This window comes from Taeniopygia guttata, chromosome 22, assembly GCF_048771995.1.
Source record: "Taeniopygia guttata chromosome 22, bTaeGut7.mat, whole genome shotgun sequence".
NCBI lineage: Eukaryota > Metazoa > Chordata > Aves > Passeriformes > Estrildidae > Taeniopygia > Taeniopygia guttata.
The window spans coordinates 3,033,283-3,046,936 of NC_133047.1; the positions used below are offsets into that span (position 1 = coordinate 3,033,283).

At 41.8% G+C, this 13,654-nt stretch overlaps 1 protein-coding gene across 1 annotated transcript; it reads left to right on the forward strand.

Moving 5' to 3' along the window:
* The first annotated feature begins 1,171 nt into the window (after positions 1-1,171).
* Positions 1,172-13,428, forward strand: BNIP3L (BCL2 interacting protein 3 like). Its single transcript, XM_030289645.4, has 6 exons — positions 1,172-1,364; positions 6,028-6,214; positions 6,714-6,786; positions 8,027-8,130; positions 8,914-9,063; positions 10,191-13,428. The coding sequence occupies exons 1-6, from the start codon at positions 1,280-1,282 to the stop codon at positions 10,237-10,239; spliced, it is 648 nt and encodes a 215-aa protein (XP_030145505.1). The 5' UTR covers positions 1,172-1,279; the 3' UTR covers positions 10,240-13,428.
* The last annotated feature ends 226 nt before the right edge of the window (positions 13,429-13,654 follow it).

A 13,654-nucleotide genomic window follows, 5' to 3' on the forward strand; every position in this document is an offset into this window, starting at 1 on the left:
CTCCCAGTGCTATCCCAGAGATGTCCAGATTTTCCACAGGGTCAGATATTTGATACAGTCATGCAAGGCCTGCAGTCAAATTGAGAAGTGTTGGTGTTACAAAAGATTTCAAACCTCCAACATTAATGTATATGAACAGAAGAGAAGAAATACTTGTAACAGGTATTGCAGTACAGGATGATTGTGAGACTTGTGCATACAAACTTTTTCTCTAGCTTAAAATAGTTCTGACACAGAAATAAGTGATTTCTTCACGTTTGTAATGGGGAGCAAACGAAGAACACTCACTACTGGAGTTGTGGCTGTGTGGCTTCACTCTGATGGTGTTGCTGTTACTGAACTCCTTCAGTGAGTGCAGTAATGAAAAAAACATGATTTATACTCTTGTGGCTGTTGATGGGAGGACTTTATGGTGTAAAAGGCTCCTTTACAACTTTGGGGAAGCAAAATACTTATAGATACACGTGTGAGAGAGATGAGACTGAAGTCACAAAATTGCACCTGAAAAGTCTAGACCTCCAAATAAACCTGGAAGCGACTTCAAAACAGAATGAAGAGAAGAAGATGAAAAGCAGGTGGAGGGTGGGAGGCTCAGGGGGACCTTGTGGCTCTGCACAGCTCCTGCCTGTTGCATATTCATATATCTCATACATGATGCATAAATTCCTTGCAAATTAAGAACTTTTCTGTTTTTTGTCAACTTCTCCTTAATCTTGGTGGTTCCAAAAAAACGGAGAGAAGGTGGAAGAATGTTTGTCTTTTCTGATGAGGAGGCTATAACTTTTTATGGGTCCCCTTCTTGACTATCTCATCTTTATGCTTGAGCTTGTAACAAATCCTATATCACAGAGTTTCTATGTTGTAAGCTAAAACTATATTTAACACGCTACTTAAGAGAATTAATACAGCACAACTTTCTAACATCACACATATAACATTCATAGTATTATTTACGAAAAAGCCAATCATAACACACGCGTTTTTCGCAATTAATAAAGGCACAAGCCGTGTTTATTTCGGTGGGGCCTTTCCCTCAGCGCCTCCCGCGCCCTCAGCGCCCGCTCTGCGCACGCGCGGGACGTGCGCGCCCACGGCTCGCGCCATGGAGGCGGCGGGCGGGAGCGGCGCGCGCCGCGCCTGCGCAGCCCGGCGGGGCGGGGCGGGGCGGGGCGGCCGGGCCCGGAACGGAGTCCGGGTTTGTTGTTTTCTTTTTTTTTTTTTTTTTTTTTTTTTTTTTGCCCCAGCGGCTCCTCAGTCCTCCTTTAGCCGCGCCGCCGCCATGTCCAGCCCTCAGGAGCAGCCGCAGCACAACAACAACAACAACCCGCCGGCGGACGGGACGCACGGCGAGCCCGGCCTCAACAGTGAGTGCGGGGCCGCGGGGCGCGGGGGGCCTGAGGGGACGTGAGGGCCGCGACCCGCTCGGGCCGCCATTGGCGTACGGGGGCCAATGGCCGGGGGCGGAGCGGGTATAAATGGCCTGGCGGCGGCCGCGGGGGGCTGAGGAGCAGCGGTGAGGGTCGTGAGGGGCGGGCTGGCACCGGGCACCCGTGTAACCCCCTCAGGCCCGGGCAGCCCCTCAGGCCCGGGCAGTCCCTCAGGCCCGGGCAGCCCCTCAGCCCCGGGCAGCCCCCTCAGGCCCGGGCAGCCCCTCAGGCCCGGGCAACCCCCTCAGGCCCGGGCAACCCCTCAGGCCCGGGCAACCCCCTCAGCCCCGGGCGGCCCCTCAGCCCCCGGCAGCCCCTCAGCCCCGGGCAGCCCCTCAGCCCCGGGCAGCCCCTCAGCCCCGGGCAGCGGGAGCGCGGCCGGGAGGGCCGAGGGCATCCGGCGTGGATAACCCGGACTCCGGGCGCTGTGGGACCGCGGGACCCGCCCCGCCACCTCTCGCAGGGGGCTGAGGGCGATCCCCCGAGGAACGGCCCGAGCTCGTTGCGTGGTTACGCGGAGTTTACCCGAGCGGCGACGATGGGGATACAACGGGGTAGGGGGAGGAGCGTGGCTGTGGGAATGAGTTTATTCAGTGGCTGAGTCAATAGCACTGACGTGAGCTAATTTCCCTCTATATCCGGCATCTCTGTCAGCTGCATCAGCTGCATTTTGTTCCTGGGGTAACACTAGTAAGGCACATCATGTAGGCTCTGGTACTTACTTGGCAAATGCTTTTCCTTCGTTATGAACGGCTCCTTCATGTGTGTCTGTTTTCATGTCTAAATTTTAAGGATAAAAAACGTGAATAAATTGCATTAATGATTAACTGTAACCTCCGTGGTTTACGATGCAGTTTAGCTGACCACAAAATAAACTCGTTGGTTGCTTTTCCATAACTCAATAGAAATCGTATGAAAGAAAGAATAAACTGTGCCCATTTCATAACGCTGCTATTGTGTTGTGGTAACACTGCATCGTGTGATAACCGTGGCACCTTAAACAATGTCACCTGAGTCAATAATCTTGGCAAATTATTCAGGCCTGTTACACTTAAATAACTATTGGGCTGTCAAAGTTGTGACGTGCCAGGTGCCTGACTCAATGCTTACTTCAGAAATGGCCATATTTGATGCCTGTATATTTTATATTTCTAATTTCTGGTGATGTGGTAATTCTGTGGGGATTATAGGAGCAACAAGAGCTGAGAGCTCTGTAAGCCAGGGATGGATCTGCCCATGGAGATCTTGCTGCTGGGGCAGCAGGTAGAGGCTCACCCAGCTCAGTGATTGCTGGAGGAGCTGAGCACAAGGTAGGAGAGGAAATGTTTGACACTCTGTTCTCTAGCAATAAAACAAATGCACCCAGTCAGATGTTCAGCCTCTGCACAATGCTTTGGTGGGAGAGGTGCATTTCTGCCATTCTCTCATCTTTTCAGTGAACTTTTCAGGCTAATAAGCTGAGACACCCGTTCATGGTGTTCTGTGTGTCATTTGTGCCTGTTTAGGGCCTTTTATTCAAAGATCCCTTAGCACTTGGAGGGCAGAAGAGCTGAGAATAAAACTGGTAACCTGTGCTTTGTTGGGTTCATAGAGATAAAAAACCCACGTTGCTTGCTTTGGGAATTCTAGATGCTTCCTATGTTTTAATTATTATAAAGCTCTGTTACATATTGACAAAAAGAAATCCCACCTTAGGCAAGAGCCCATCTAGCTCTGTCATGGAAAATCCGCTTAATAATTAGCATTGTGGGAGTCTGGTTGGCTTTCTTTTTCTTTCCTTTTTTTTTCCCTTTTTGGTTAAAGTTGTACTTCATTGTAGACATATTTATTCCTTTATTCAGGTTGATCATGTCTCAGACTACTTGTAAGCTACTGATTGGTAGTAGCTTGGAGAATTTTTATGTCTATAAAATGTATACAGGTATTTAATTTATATATTACCTTTGATATTTCCACTTCATGCACCAAGCTGAAATCAGAGGGAATAAACAAAATGAGACCAGTCTTCCCCAACATATTTAACTCCTGCTATTTAAACAGTCCACCAAGTTATGGAAAAACATAGAATTAAAGTCAGTGTATATAAATTAATAGTAGAATAATTAGCCATAGAGCAAAGCCAGCATTCAAACAATTTTGGAGAAAAATACCATTCATGTGAACAGTTTGGTTTTTTTTTCTCCAGAGAGTGTGTCTTATGTGATTTGTGAAGGGAGGAGAGGCTGCCACATTTCTTAATTCTATTGCTCTTAATTCCACCACTCCATTCTGCCACATTTCCTATTTTAGTATCAAGTAGAAATACAGTGAAATTAAAAGTTCTCAAGCAGGTGATTTATGTACACAAAAGCTTGGGGCAAACCCCATTCTCTGTTATTTGGGCAGTTTATTCTCCAATACATTCCTCTGCATTTCTTTAAAGAAACAGAGATTTATGTCCCTCTAATGAGCCTTTGAAGCCAGTCATGTTCCCTGCTCCGTGTCCCAAAGCAGTTGTGAGTGCCAGTGGGAGGGGGTGGCGTGGAGCTTGATGGCAGATTATTCTTCCTTGAATGTATTTTGAGTCATTCCCGGTGAGGTCAGCTGGGAACGTGCTGCTCCTCATGTCAGCTGCTCAGCTCCCATGGACTCTTTACTCACAGCAGAATTTGGGATTTCTTCCTACTATGGCCACAGTGTGTTTTAGATTAATACAGAATTTGTCAGCCCGAGGTAAATCAGTAAAAACTTTATTTGTGGAGCTGTGTGTCAGAGTAAGGAGATCTGATCACCATCCTCTGTATGTTCTAGTGTCAGAGGAACACATCCCCTCACGCTTTTGCCCTCTGCTGTTTTTTTTGATCATAGATTGCTTTGCACATCCTGCGTTTTCCAATAGCCAAAAGTGGTTGTTAGGGAATATAAAGCTTTTTTTCCTAACTTAACTTTTGACCACTTGCTAACTGCATTTGCCACCTGCTTTTTTGCAGGTGTAGCCTCTTGCTGCTGCAAGGCAGAACAACCTTCCCAATGAAGCTCTTAAAAGTTTGGCCATTTTATTTAGGAATTCAGACAGCAGCAGTCATCACCAATCTGGAATAACACAGCCTCTGTCTGCTGCTGACTGAGCAAAGCTGCCTCTTCCCAGTTAACACTTGATTATCTGAAAAGCCTAATGTGCAGTGCTGAGCTGCTGCCTGCGTGCTCCCAAAATTCCCTGTTTGTGAATCCAGCCTGGGGAAACTAGGCTGGGAACCACCAGAGCATGGTGCTTCCATAGACAGCACTGTAATGGCATCGTGAATAATTGGTACTAAAGGAGAATTCCTCACCAAATCAAGTTGAAAACAGGCTCATTATTAGACATCCCTTCCTGTGTCACTGATGGAGCTCCCAGAGACAAAACCATGCTACAAAAAATTAGTGCAGGCACTCCCAGGTGCATTTCAGAAATCAAAAATCAGTGTTAAAATGTAGGACTTGTACAAATAATGCTCAAAATGTTGTATTTGTAGCTTCAGGCTTGCTTTTCTTACTTGGATATTTTTACATCTGGGGGAAGATGTCCAAACTGTAAAAAATAGTTAAATCAAATACAAAAAGAACCCTGAAAGCACCTACCTTCAGGTGGACTAAACTAAACTACAGAGGAGTTGTGGTGATATGTATCTCTAAAACCTGTTTGTTTCCAGTTAAAACATATCACTAAAAAATGTATCAGAACATGCACTCCCATATTTACTTAATCTGCACATAAAGTATAAGGGAAATACATTTTAAAATAAAAATCCTCTCTTTATCTACACAGTGTTTGAACTTTTTAGCAGCTGCTCTTGTCATCCATGGTACACTCTTGCTCTTTGTGAATCTCAGTGCACATGTAGATGTCCCATGGGTAAAACTATCAAAAGGGAGAAAACCAGTAAATCAGAGCTTTATGAGAGATGCTTGTGCCAAGGCAAAGCAAGCTGAATGGGACCTGAGAATGGCAGCCTGCCTGATGTATAGAAATATCAGGTATTGATCCAAGGCCTTTGGAAGTAAAGAAAAGGAGAATATAAAGCTGTACAGAGGGGAGTTTTGTAGTAATCACATCCTGAAATTCCCTCTCTCGGACCTACCTCTCCCTGCAGCTCCTGCTCTCTTTGTGTCTATACTGTCTGTGTAAGTGGTCTCTCCACAATCCCTCCTCTTATTATCTTTGATTCCTTACTCTGTGTAAGGGATCTCGGGTTTTGATTTTGTAGTAGGGGCATAGGGATGAAAATTCTGTTTGGGAAAGGAATGTAGAACAGGGTGAGGTGTAATGGAGTGATCCATAGTTAATTGAAGCTCCAAACTGCAGAGAGATGTGGCTGATTAAAGTATTAATAGCTGGGGAGAAAGGAGACATTGACCAGCAGCAGGGTTAGGGAGGAATAATGCAGCTTTTGGGGGCGTTTGTGTTGATGGAAGGAGACGAACCACGCGCTGTTGTCTCAGTGCTGTGTTTATGAGCTTGCTCAGGTCAGTGTGTGTTATCTGAAGCCAGCATGCTGCTGTTTCCCTCTGGCTGCACTTGATAAACTGAAGGTGTGTTCAGTGCCGGGGTGGCCACGCGCTGACGTGTGGAATCCTACAGGTTCCTGGGTGGAGCTGCAGATGAACGGCAACGGCAACAGCAACGACAACAGCAACGGCAAGAACGGGGGCCTGGAGCACGTCCCCTCCTCCTCCTCCATCCACAATGGGGACATGGAAAAAATCCTCCTGGATGCGCAGCACGAGTCAGGACAGAGCAGTTCAAGAGGTAGTTCCCACTGCGACAGGTAAAGGAGTGTTGGCTACTCTGTCTGCAATTCATTGCCCTTTTTGTCCTGTGGATGGGCAAAGCTTTTTGTCAGGGAAAAATCTGTTGTGCTCCAGTATTTGGAACAGCTGCTGGCTCATGGTAACTCTGTGATGCTTCCACTTGTAATAATACAAACCCACATGGAATTCACAGTACTGGTAGTGTTCCCTACAAGAACAAAGGGAGTTGCATCTTTTCTGTAGCAGCTGAACTTTTGGGCAGTGCTTTCTTTTTGCTTTAGGGAGCAACTGTGAACTCTGTCGAGAAAGGTAGGATTATAAATTTCAAAAAATTGGGGGGTGGGGGTGTGTGGGTTTGGGAAGACTTTCTAATGCTGGTATTTGGGATCTGGAGGGTGGTGCAGTCTGTAACTCAGCTGAATAATGTCCAAAAGAGGAAATGATTCAGCTGAGATTTACCTACACTGATGATTCTTTAGATGACAAAATGACATTATGAAATCAATTTTTCTTTAGCCCGTCACCTCAAGATGATGGACAGATAACTTTTGATGTGGAAATGCACACAAGTAAAGACAATACTTCTCAGGTATTTTCTTCCTTAACTTTTAAAATACACATTTGTAAGTTGTGGATATTTGATCTAAGCTTGAGGGGTAGAACATGCTTCTTGTGGTGTCAAAAGACTTATATTCTGTATTAATTGTAATTTGACTTCGAGATTAATAGTGTTGGAGTGAGGGAAGAACGAGTCTCTGTCTGTACAGCTGTGAAATGCTTCTTTCCTGGCAGTCATGTTACTGTGTAACCCTGCTGGCACTGGGTGTCAAAGCGCGGTTTGAAATGTTCATATTTCTGCACAAGATTTCAGGATGTTCAGTGATTGCTGTTCAGACACTCACATGACAGTGAGTAATCTCCGTAACACAAACTGAGAGGAGCTCTTACTTTCATAATTTCATGAAATTTGCTGTCTTCAGCAGTATAAATAAAAAACATTCCTGGAAGAATGAAACCTTGCATTTAATTTTGTCAAAAACCTGGGAGTGTTGCTCTGAGAGCTAAAAAGGTCTGAATGAAGGTGTTAGTGAGCTCTGCATCTCACTTGTGGCTGTGCTATTTGATTACCTCTGGGTTTGCTGTGGTTCTCACTTAATGTTCTAAGGGGCTTATTTTAATAAGAGTCACTCAGGAGATTGTTTTAATACCAAGTAGGAGTTAAAGTCAGTGGTGTTCTCTACTCTTCCTAATTTATTTTCTTTCTTATACATCTGTTGATATAAAGTTAAATCTTTATATACAATTAAAGTGTTTGCTTTTCCCTCTTGCATCTGGGATTCACTCAGTGAATCTACTAGTTGCAAGTAATGTAAATTTTAAATGACTAATAACACGTTTAAAAAGTCAAACTACTGGTTTTGAAACCTTCTTATTTGACTTCCCATGCTTTTAGTCATGTTCTGTGGGCTTTAAATGGAATGCTATCAACCTAATGTTTTTTCCCATTTGTAAATATTTTTTGCACAGTTCTGGTTTATTGCATTTAGGATTAATATAATAATTTGGTTTTGTTAGTTAAAAAAAAAAAAAAACAAACAGCTTGCAATAATGTGGAAATCCTGGATACAGTAATAGAATTTGTGGTTTCCTGATTTCCACTGGCAAAATCAAATCTCTCTGAAACAATCAGCAGTCCAAGAACACTTACACGTTTATCAGGTGCCACCACTTGGTGCTTATCATGTCACTGTTGGTGTTGTCACTCTCAGTTTAACACCCCGAGGAGGAGCTAATTGAGTGTTACAAGGCTTGTCCCCTGTGTGTTTCAGTCCGAAGAAGAAGCAGTAGAAGGAGAGAAAGAATTGGAAGTGATGAAGAAAAGTGCAGACTGGGTGTCAGACTGGTCAAGTAGGCCTGAAAACATTCCTCCCAAGTGAGTTCAACTCTGCGTTTTTAATGAATATTAATATACTTTAATGAATAGATGAAGGAAAGGATCGTCACAGTCTCAGTCTCACAATCAAAGTTCATCTTAGGAAGAGATTGATTGCTCTGTGGGGAGGCTAAAATGGTCAAAACAATGAAGTATGAAAATCAAAATAGCAACAGAATGACCTGGAGGTAATACAAAGCCAAAGCAAACTGATTGCAAGGTTTCTTAACAAAATTATAATTAGTGGGAGAGCTGGGTACTTGGAGCTGGGATTCATGGGATTTAGTCTTGGCTTGTTGAATGGAAGAGTGTTGAGCAAGTCTCCTAAATTCTCTGTCCCTTTTTTTCTTTCTATGTAAAATATGTAATGTTCATCCACGGAAGGGGAAACCTTGAGATCCTTGAATACAAAGCATTTTTATTAAAATAGAGGATGCTGTCTAAATCTGGCAGACTTCTGTATCTGTGTTTGGAACAAAAAATGAGGCCTCTTGCTAACAAATCACATCCTGAAATTCCCTCTCTCGGACCTACCTCTCTCTGCAGCTCCTGCTCCCTTTGTGTCTATACTGTCTGTGTAAGTGGTCTCTCCACAATCCCTCCTCTTATTATCTTTGATTCCTTACTCTGTGTAAGGGATCTCGGGTTTTGATTTTGTACTTAAAAAAAAAAAAAAGTTCCTACAGAGAGCTGTGCAATTGTGTGCAAAAAAAAAAAAAAAAAAGAGAGAAAGAAACAAAAAAGTCTTGTTGAATTTTTCCCCTCCTCCCCCTCTTCTTCCAGGGAGTTCCATTTCAGACATCCGAAACGTTCAGTGTCTCTAAGTATGAGAAAAAGTGGAGCAATGAAAAAAGGTGGCATTTTCTCTGCAGAATTTCTTAAGGTTTTCATTCCATCTCTGTTCATATCTCATGTTTTGGCTCTGGGACTAGGGTAAGTATTAACCTAATTCTCACTTCAGCTTTTGCCTTTCCACTTGGCTTGAATGTCAGGTCCTGCTGAAAAGGACCTTTTCTAGAGTAATGATTTCACTCAAACTTGATGTACTTTTACAAAAGCAGGAAAACTTTGCAGCAGTTAGAACTTTGCAGCCTTTAATGTGCTTTATTTCCAGAATAAATCAAGTTATATTGAATATGCATGGATGAGTTTGCAAATAACCTTTGCAATTGTACCATGTGCAATTTGATTATGTGCCTTCTGTTTAAATACTTCAGGTTCTAAGGGGGAAAATTAGAATTAGAACAACTTTTACTTACCAGTATGAAACTATGTTGTACAAATAATGATGCTGAGGTGGTGTGTGTGGCACAAACTCTGTAATCTCCAGTTTAATGCTGCATTGACTGAAAGTCAAGGCTTTAGTACTTAGAGAAAGAGAGATAAAAAATTGGATCATCTGTGTCTCTGCTCAGCAGTGTTTTCATTGCTTGTGTAATCAATATAATCTCTCACTTTGCCTAAATCCTTATGTTCTGTTTATCCACCTTAATTTCTGGGATGGGGCAAAGGCATGGGCTCAAAACATGGTCTTATTTAGCTTTGTGTTTGGTTTTGTGGATATAGTTCAAGTGTCTCTTTAAATTCTTGTAAACTTTCAGGTAAATTAGGATGGAATATGTGAGGATGTACTGTGAGATATTTGTACTACAGCAAAATTGTGCATTTCTGCAATTATTTAGATCTTGCTTGTGTCAGTGTTTGCATAGATCCACAATGCTCAGAGTTTTAAATCTCATCCCCCTCCCCGTAGGCAGCACTTGATTTTGTCTTGAATTGTCTGGGAGTGTTACTGTGGCAGGTACTCAAAACACAAAAACTTTTGGATTGGGGTTTTCAGATGAGCCTGGGACTGGAGGAAAACCCATTTTGGGTGAGTACTGAGAGGATTGATCCTTCCAGACTCATGCAAAACCTCACTGTAAGCAGTTTTATAGAAGAGAAGTCTGTGGATCGATCTCAGGTTTGAGAGAGGGATTAGAGCAGCTGTGTGGATGGGGACTGTGGGAAAGCAGGGAGTATTCCTGTGCAATTCAACATCCCTGTGCTTTTTATTTCAGCATCTACATTGGGAAACGCCTGACCACACCTTCAGCCAGCACTTACTGAGCCTGGGGAGTGCAGCCTGGCCCCCATGTGTGAAGGTGTTACCGTCTCATTTAGTACTTTTGACTTGAGACCATTTTAAGCATGACCCTGACTTCACCCTTTCCTTCCATATCCAGGTTTTTTGCTAACTCTGGAATTCAGTATTGTGTTGGAACTCTGTTGAGGTGTTTGGCTATCCACATTCTTTCCCTCTCTCCCATTCCCCTGCCTCTTGGCCTGCAAGACACGTCAGAGTTGCTGGATGGAGTTTACAACTGTCTCTATGTTGCAAGGGCTTCTCTCAATGCAAAATGCCACCAGCAAGTTTAATTTTATCAGTGATGCTGTTGCCTCCTTAGTGCAACCTGACTTCAGTTGCAGTTGTGCATGGTCTGAGTGTTGACTGCATGGGGGTGATAAAACAGTCTCTTTGGAAGGAGATTACTGATTGAAGTGGGAAAGAGTTTTTCTTTTGTAAAAAAAGAAGCTGGCTATGGAATAAACAAAGAAATCACTGGCAATAAAGAACCAGTTTAAATCAGCTTTTGGGGGGGAATTTACTCAGCCCCTTGTATTGGCTAATAAACACCATTTGAATTGCAGGAGGCAAAGACTGTGTAAATTTTAAAGTAGGATAACTAAATCCATCAGCATATTTTAATACTAGGTAATTGTTGTAATTTTGTCTTTTCTATGAAGTCAGCTCCTTATTCCTTGTAGGAAAACCTGTCTGATACCTAGGAGATATTAGAAAAATTGCATTGTTTGCATGTGAAGAAGCTTTTTTTTTTTCTTTACCTGTTTTCTTAAGGGAAAATTTTCAGTGTGAAATTTTCCTTTTCAGAGTAGTTCTAAATTAAGGAAAAACCCAGCAGCTGTAGTGTAGGTAGGCTCTGTGTAAAAGGAAATTATTCTGTTTGTTGTGGACCCATTTACAGCTCTGAAGATCCGTCAGTTTCAGCAGGAAAAGTGTTTGACTCATCCTTAAGGGGGACAATCCTGCAGGTGCATAAAGGTTCAGAAGTTGTAAAAGCTCTGAAATGTCTTCTGCAAATGAATTTTCAATATTCCTCTCTCTCATTGTTTACTGTACAATCTCCTTTTTGGGGATACTTGGAACCTGAAAGTCACTTGTGATGTCTCATGTTAGGGTAGATTTCTCACTGATGTTGTTGAACTTTTATCTTAGGGAACATAAAGCCTTGTCCTCCTTCAGTGACACTTCTTTTCAAAATGTGAAGCTTTAGTACCAAATTGTTAAAAAACATTGGGACAGTCTTGTCCCGAAATAGATTTTATTGGATTTCAGAACATGTAGCATGAACTCTGAAGGATAGAATACTCTTTACATATATATATATATATATATATTTATATTTATATATATGTATATATATGAAAATATGTTATAGACTTTAATACTAAGTATTTAGGGAACCATTGCTAATTTTTAGACTAGCAAAAATCTCATTTAAATAAAAACTTTAGTTGGCGGACTTGTAGAAAATAAGAAAATCTAGTCAGCCATTTGGAGAAAATGGCCACCTAGAATTGTTTGCTTGCATCAGACTTTATAAAGTTGATTATTTGATAGAGCAGTGATTGCTTGAACCAATTGATGCGTAGAAGCTAAATCCCAGCTGAGATTTGGGTTGAAAAAAAACTTTAGTTAGCTCCCAGGAAGTGAAAAAGTTAAGTATGAATCCACTGCTGAACTGTATTTATTTTCATTCTCTACTTCTGAATACTGTCAGAGAATGCTTTCAGGGTGAACAACAAATCCTCTTGAGTAATCTGGTTTTTTTTTTCTGTAGTTGTGAATACTTAGTGGCACTTGAGCTGCCCACAAGTGCAGGTCTGTTTTGGGTGTGGAGATTGGGTTTCACCCAGAGGTGGGGACGGGCAGGGGAACCTGGTGGAGGGCATTTTAGAGAGCATCAAATACTTCATTTTACAGCCCTAAAATCTGAGAAGGGAGAAAGGCTGGACCACTTTCACTTCTAACACAGCACCTTGTTTTGTATGAAATTGGAGTAGTGGAAAAAGAGATATTTACTAAGTAGGCAGTACTTTTTAAAGAGGAAAGCCCAGTAAATGACACTTTTCTAAATTAAAAGGTAATTCTTCAGAATATCTGATAAATAAGCTTGTGGCTGGATGCCATTTGGAGTAAAACCTGTGAAACCCAGAGCTGAGGAATGCCCCATGGTCACTGTAACACTGGCTGGGATAAATGCAGTATTTATTGAGACCCCGTTCTAAGCTTTGGGGGAAAATCTGCAACTTCCACTTTTACAATGAACAGAAACAGAGTGTTGTATCATTCACAGAGGGGTTTCCATTCTTGAGAGTTGAAGTTTTGTTAAGATAAATGTTGTTTAAAAAGCTTTATACCTGTTTACAGTTTTGGAAAAAAAATAGGCTTCATTTTTCTTACGTTCAGTGAAAACTGGCCTAGATTTGTAAATAGGATCAAGAAAAAATGCATAAACTCGCACATTAAAGATGCAGGCTGACCTAACTGCAGCAAATGCATATTTACTTACTGTTTTCAAAAGTGAAAGCTGAAGATTGTTAGAAATTCAAGTTTTTAGTTGACATTTGTTGAAATATTGGAATTAACTGAGCCAAAGTGATTATGCATTCTTCATAAATTAGTTAGCACTTTGTAACATTATATACAGTTTACATGTATAAGTTGTAGCTTATAAACATTTTGTGCCATTAAAGCTCTCACAAAACTGGTTGTCTGAAATTACTTCATGCTGCGTCTTTCTTTTGTCTTTCCTCTGTTTCCCTTTTTTTACAGGTCTGCTTTTTAAGATGTTTTGTGGAACTGTTTTGTTCTGGGTGACACAAACACTGAAGCTGCTGTTTATAGACTGGAATAATTTTTTTGAAAGATTGCTTGGGTTTATTTTTGTTTTGTTTTTTATTTAGTGAATTGGGATCATCCACTTCATTTCCTGAAGCACTTAGTAAAAATATTTCCCCTGTTTGGCCTTGTGTACCTTTTCCAAGTCCTCCAGCACCTTGTCCAGGGAAAACTCTGGAAGGAAGATAATGTGGTGGCATATTAAATGCAAAGTAGAATTGCTGAGATTTTGTGTGCTTGGTCAACTCTGTTGTATTCCTTGTATTTCTCTTCTGTTTCCTAATCGTGTTTAATTTGCAGATTAAAGAGTGAGGGACATAAACCCTAATTGTTAATGTGCCTCCATGTTCTTGGTTCAAGAGCAAAGGTTATTTCTGTTTATTCAGAGGAGAGTTGTTCATACTAAGTGGAAACAGCACCATTCTGATTTCTGGTACCACCCATTTTAGTTATTCTTTTCAAGATTTTTAATCTGTAAATCCAGAACTTTGTGTAAATGCGATTTCCTTTTTCCCAGATGAATAAGATAAAATTATAAACCCTACTTTAAGAAAGTTTCTC

Excerpts from the sequence above, each read along its gene's own strand:
- BNIP3L (XM_030289645.4), top strand. The coding sequence starts at position 1,280 with ATGTCCAGCCCTCAGGAGCAGCCGCAGCACAACAACAACAACAACCCG. Across the intron at positions 6,787-8,026 it reads GTAAAGACAATACTTCTCAG|TCCGAAGAAGAAGCAGTAGA; the intron begins GTATTTTCTTCC and ends TGTGTGTTTCAG. Across the intron at positions 8,131-8,913 it reads CCTGAAAACATTCCTCCCAA|GGAGTTCCATTTCAGACATC; the intron begins GTGAGTTCAACT and ends CTCTTCTTCCAG.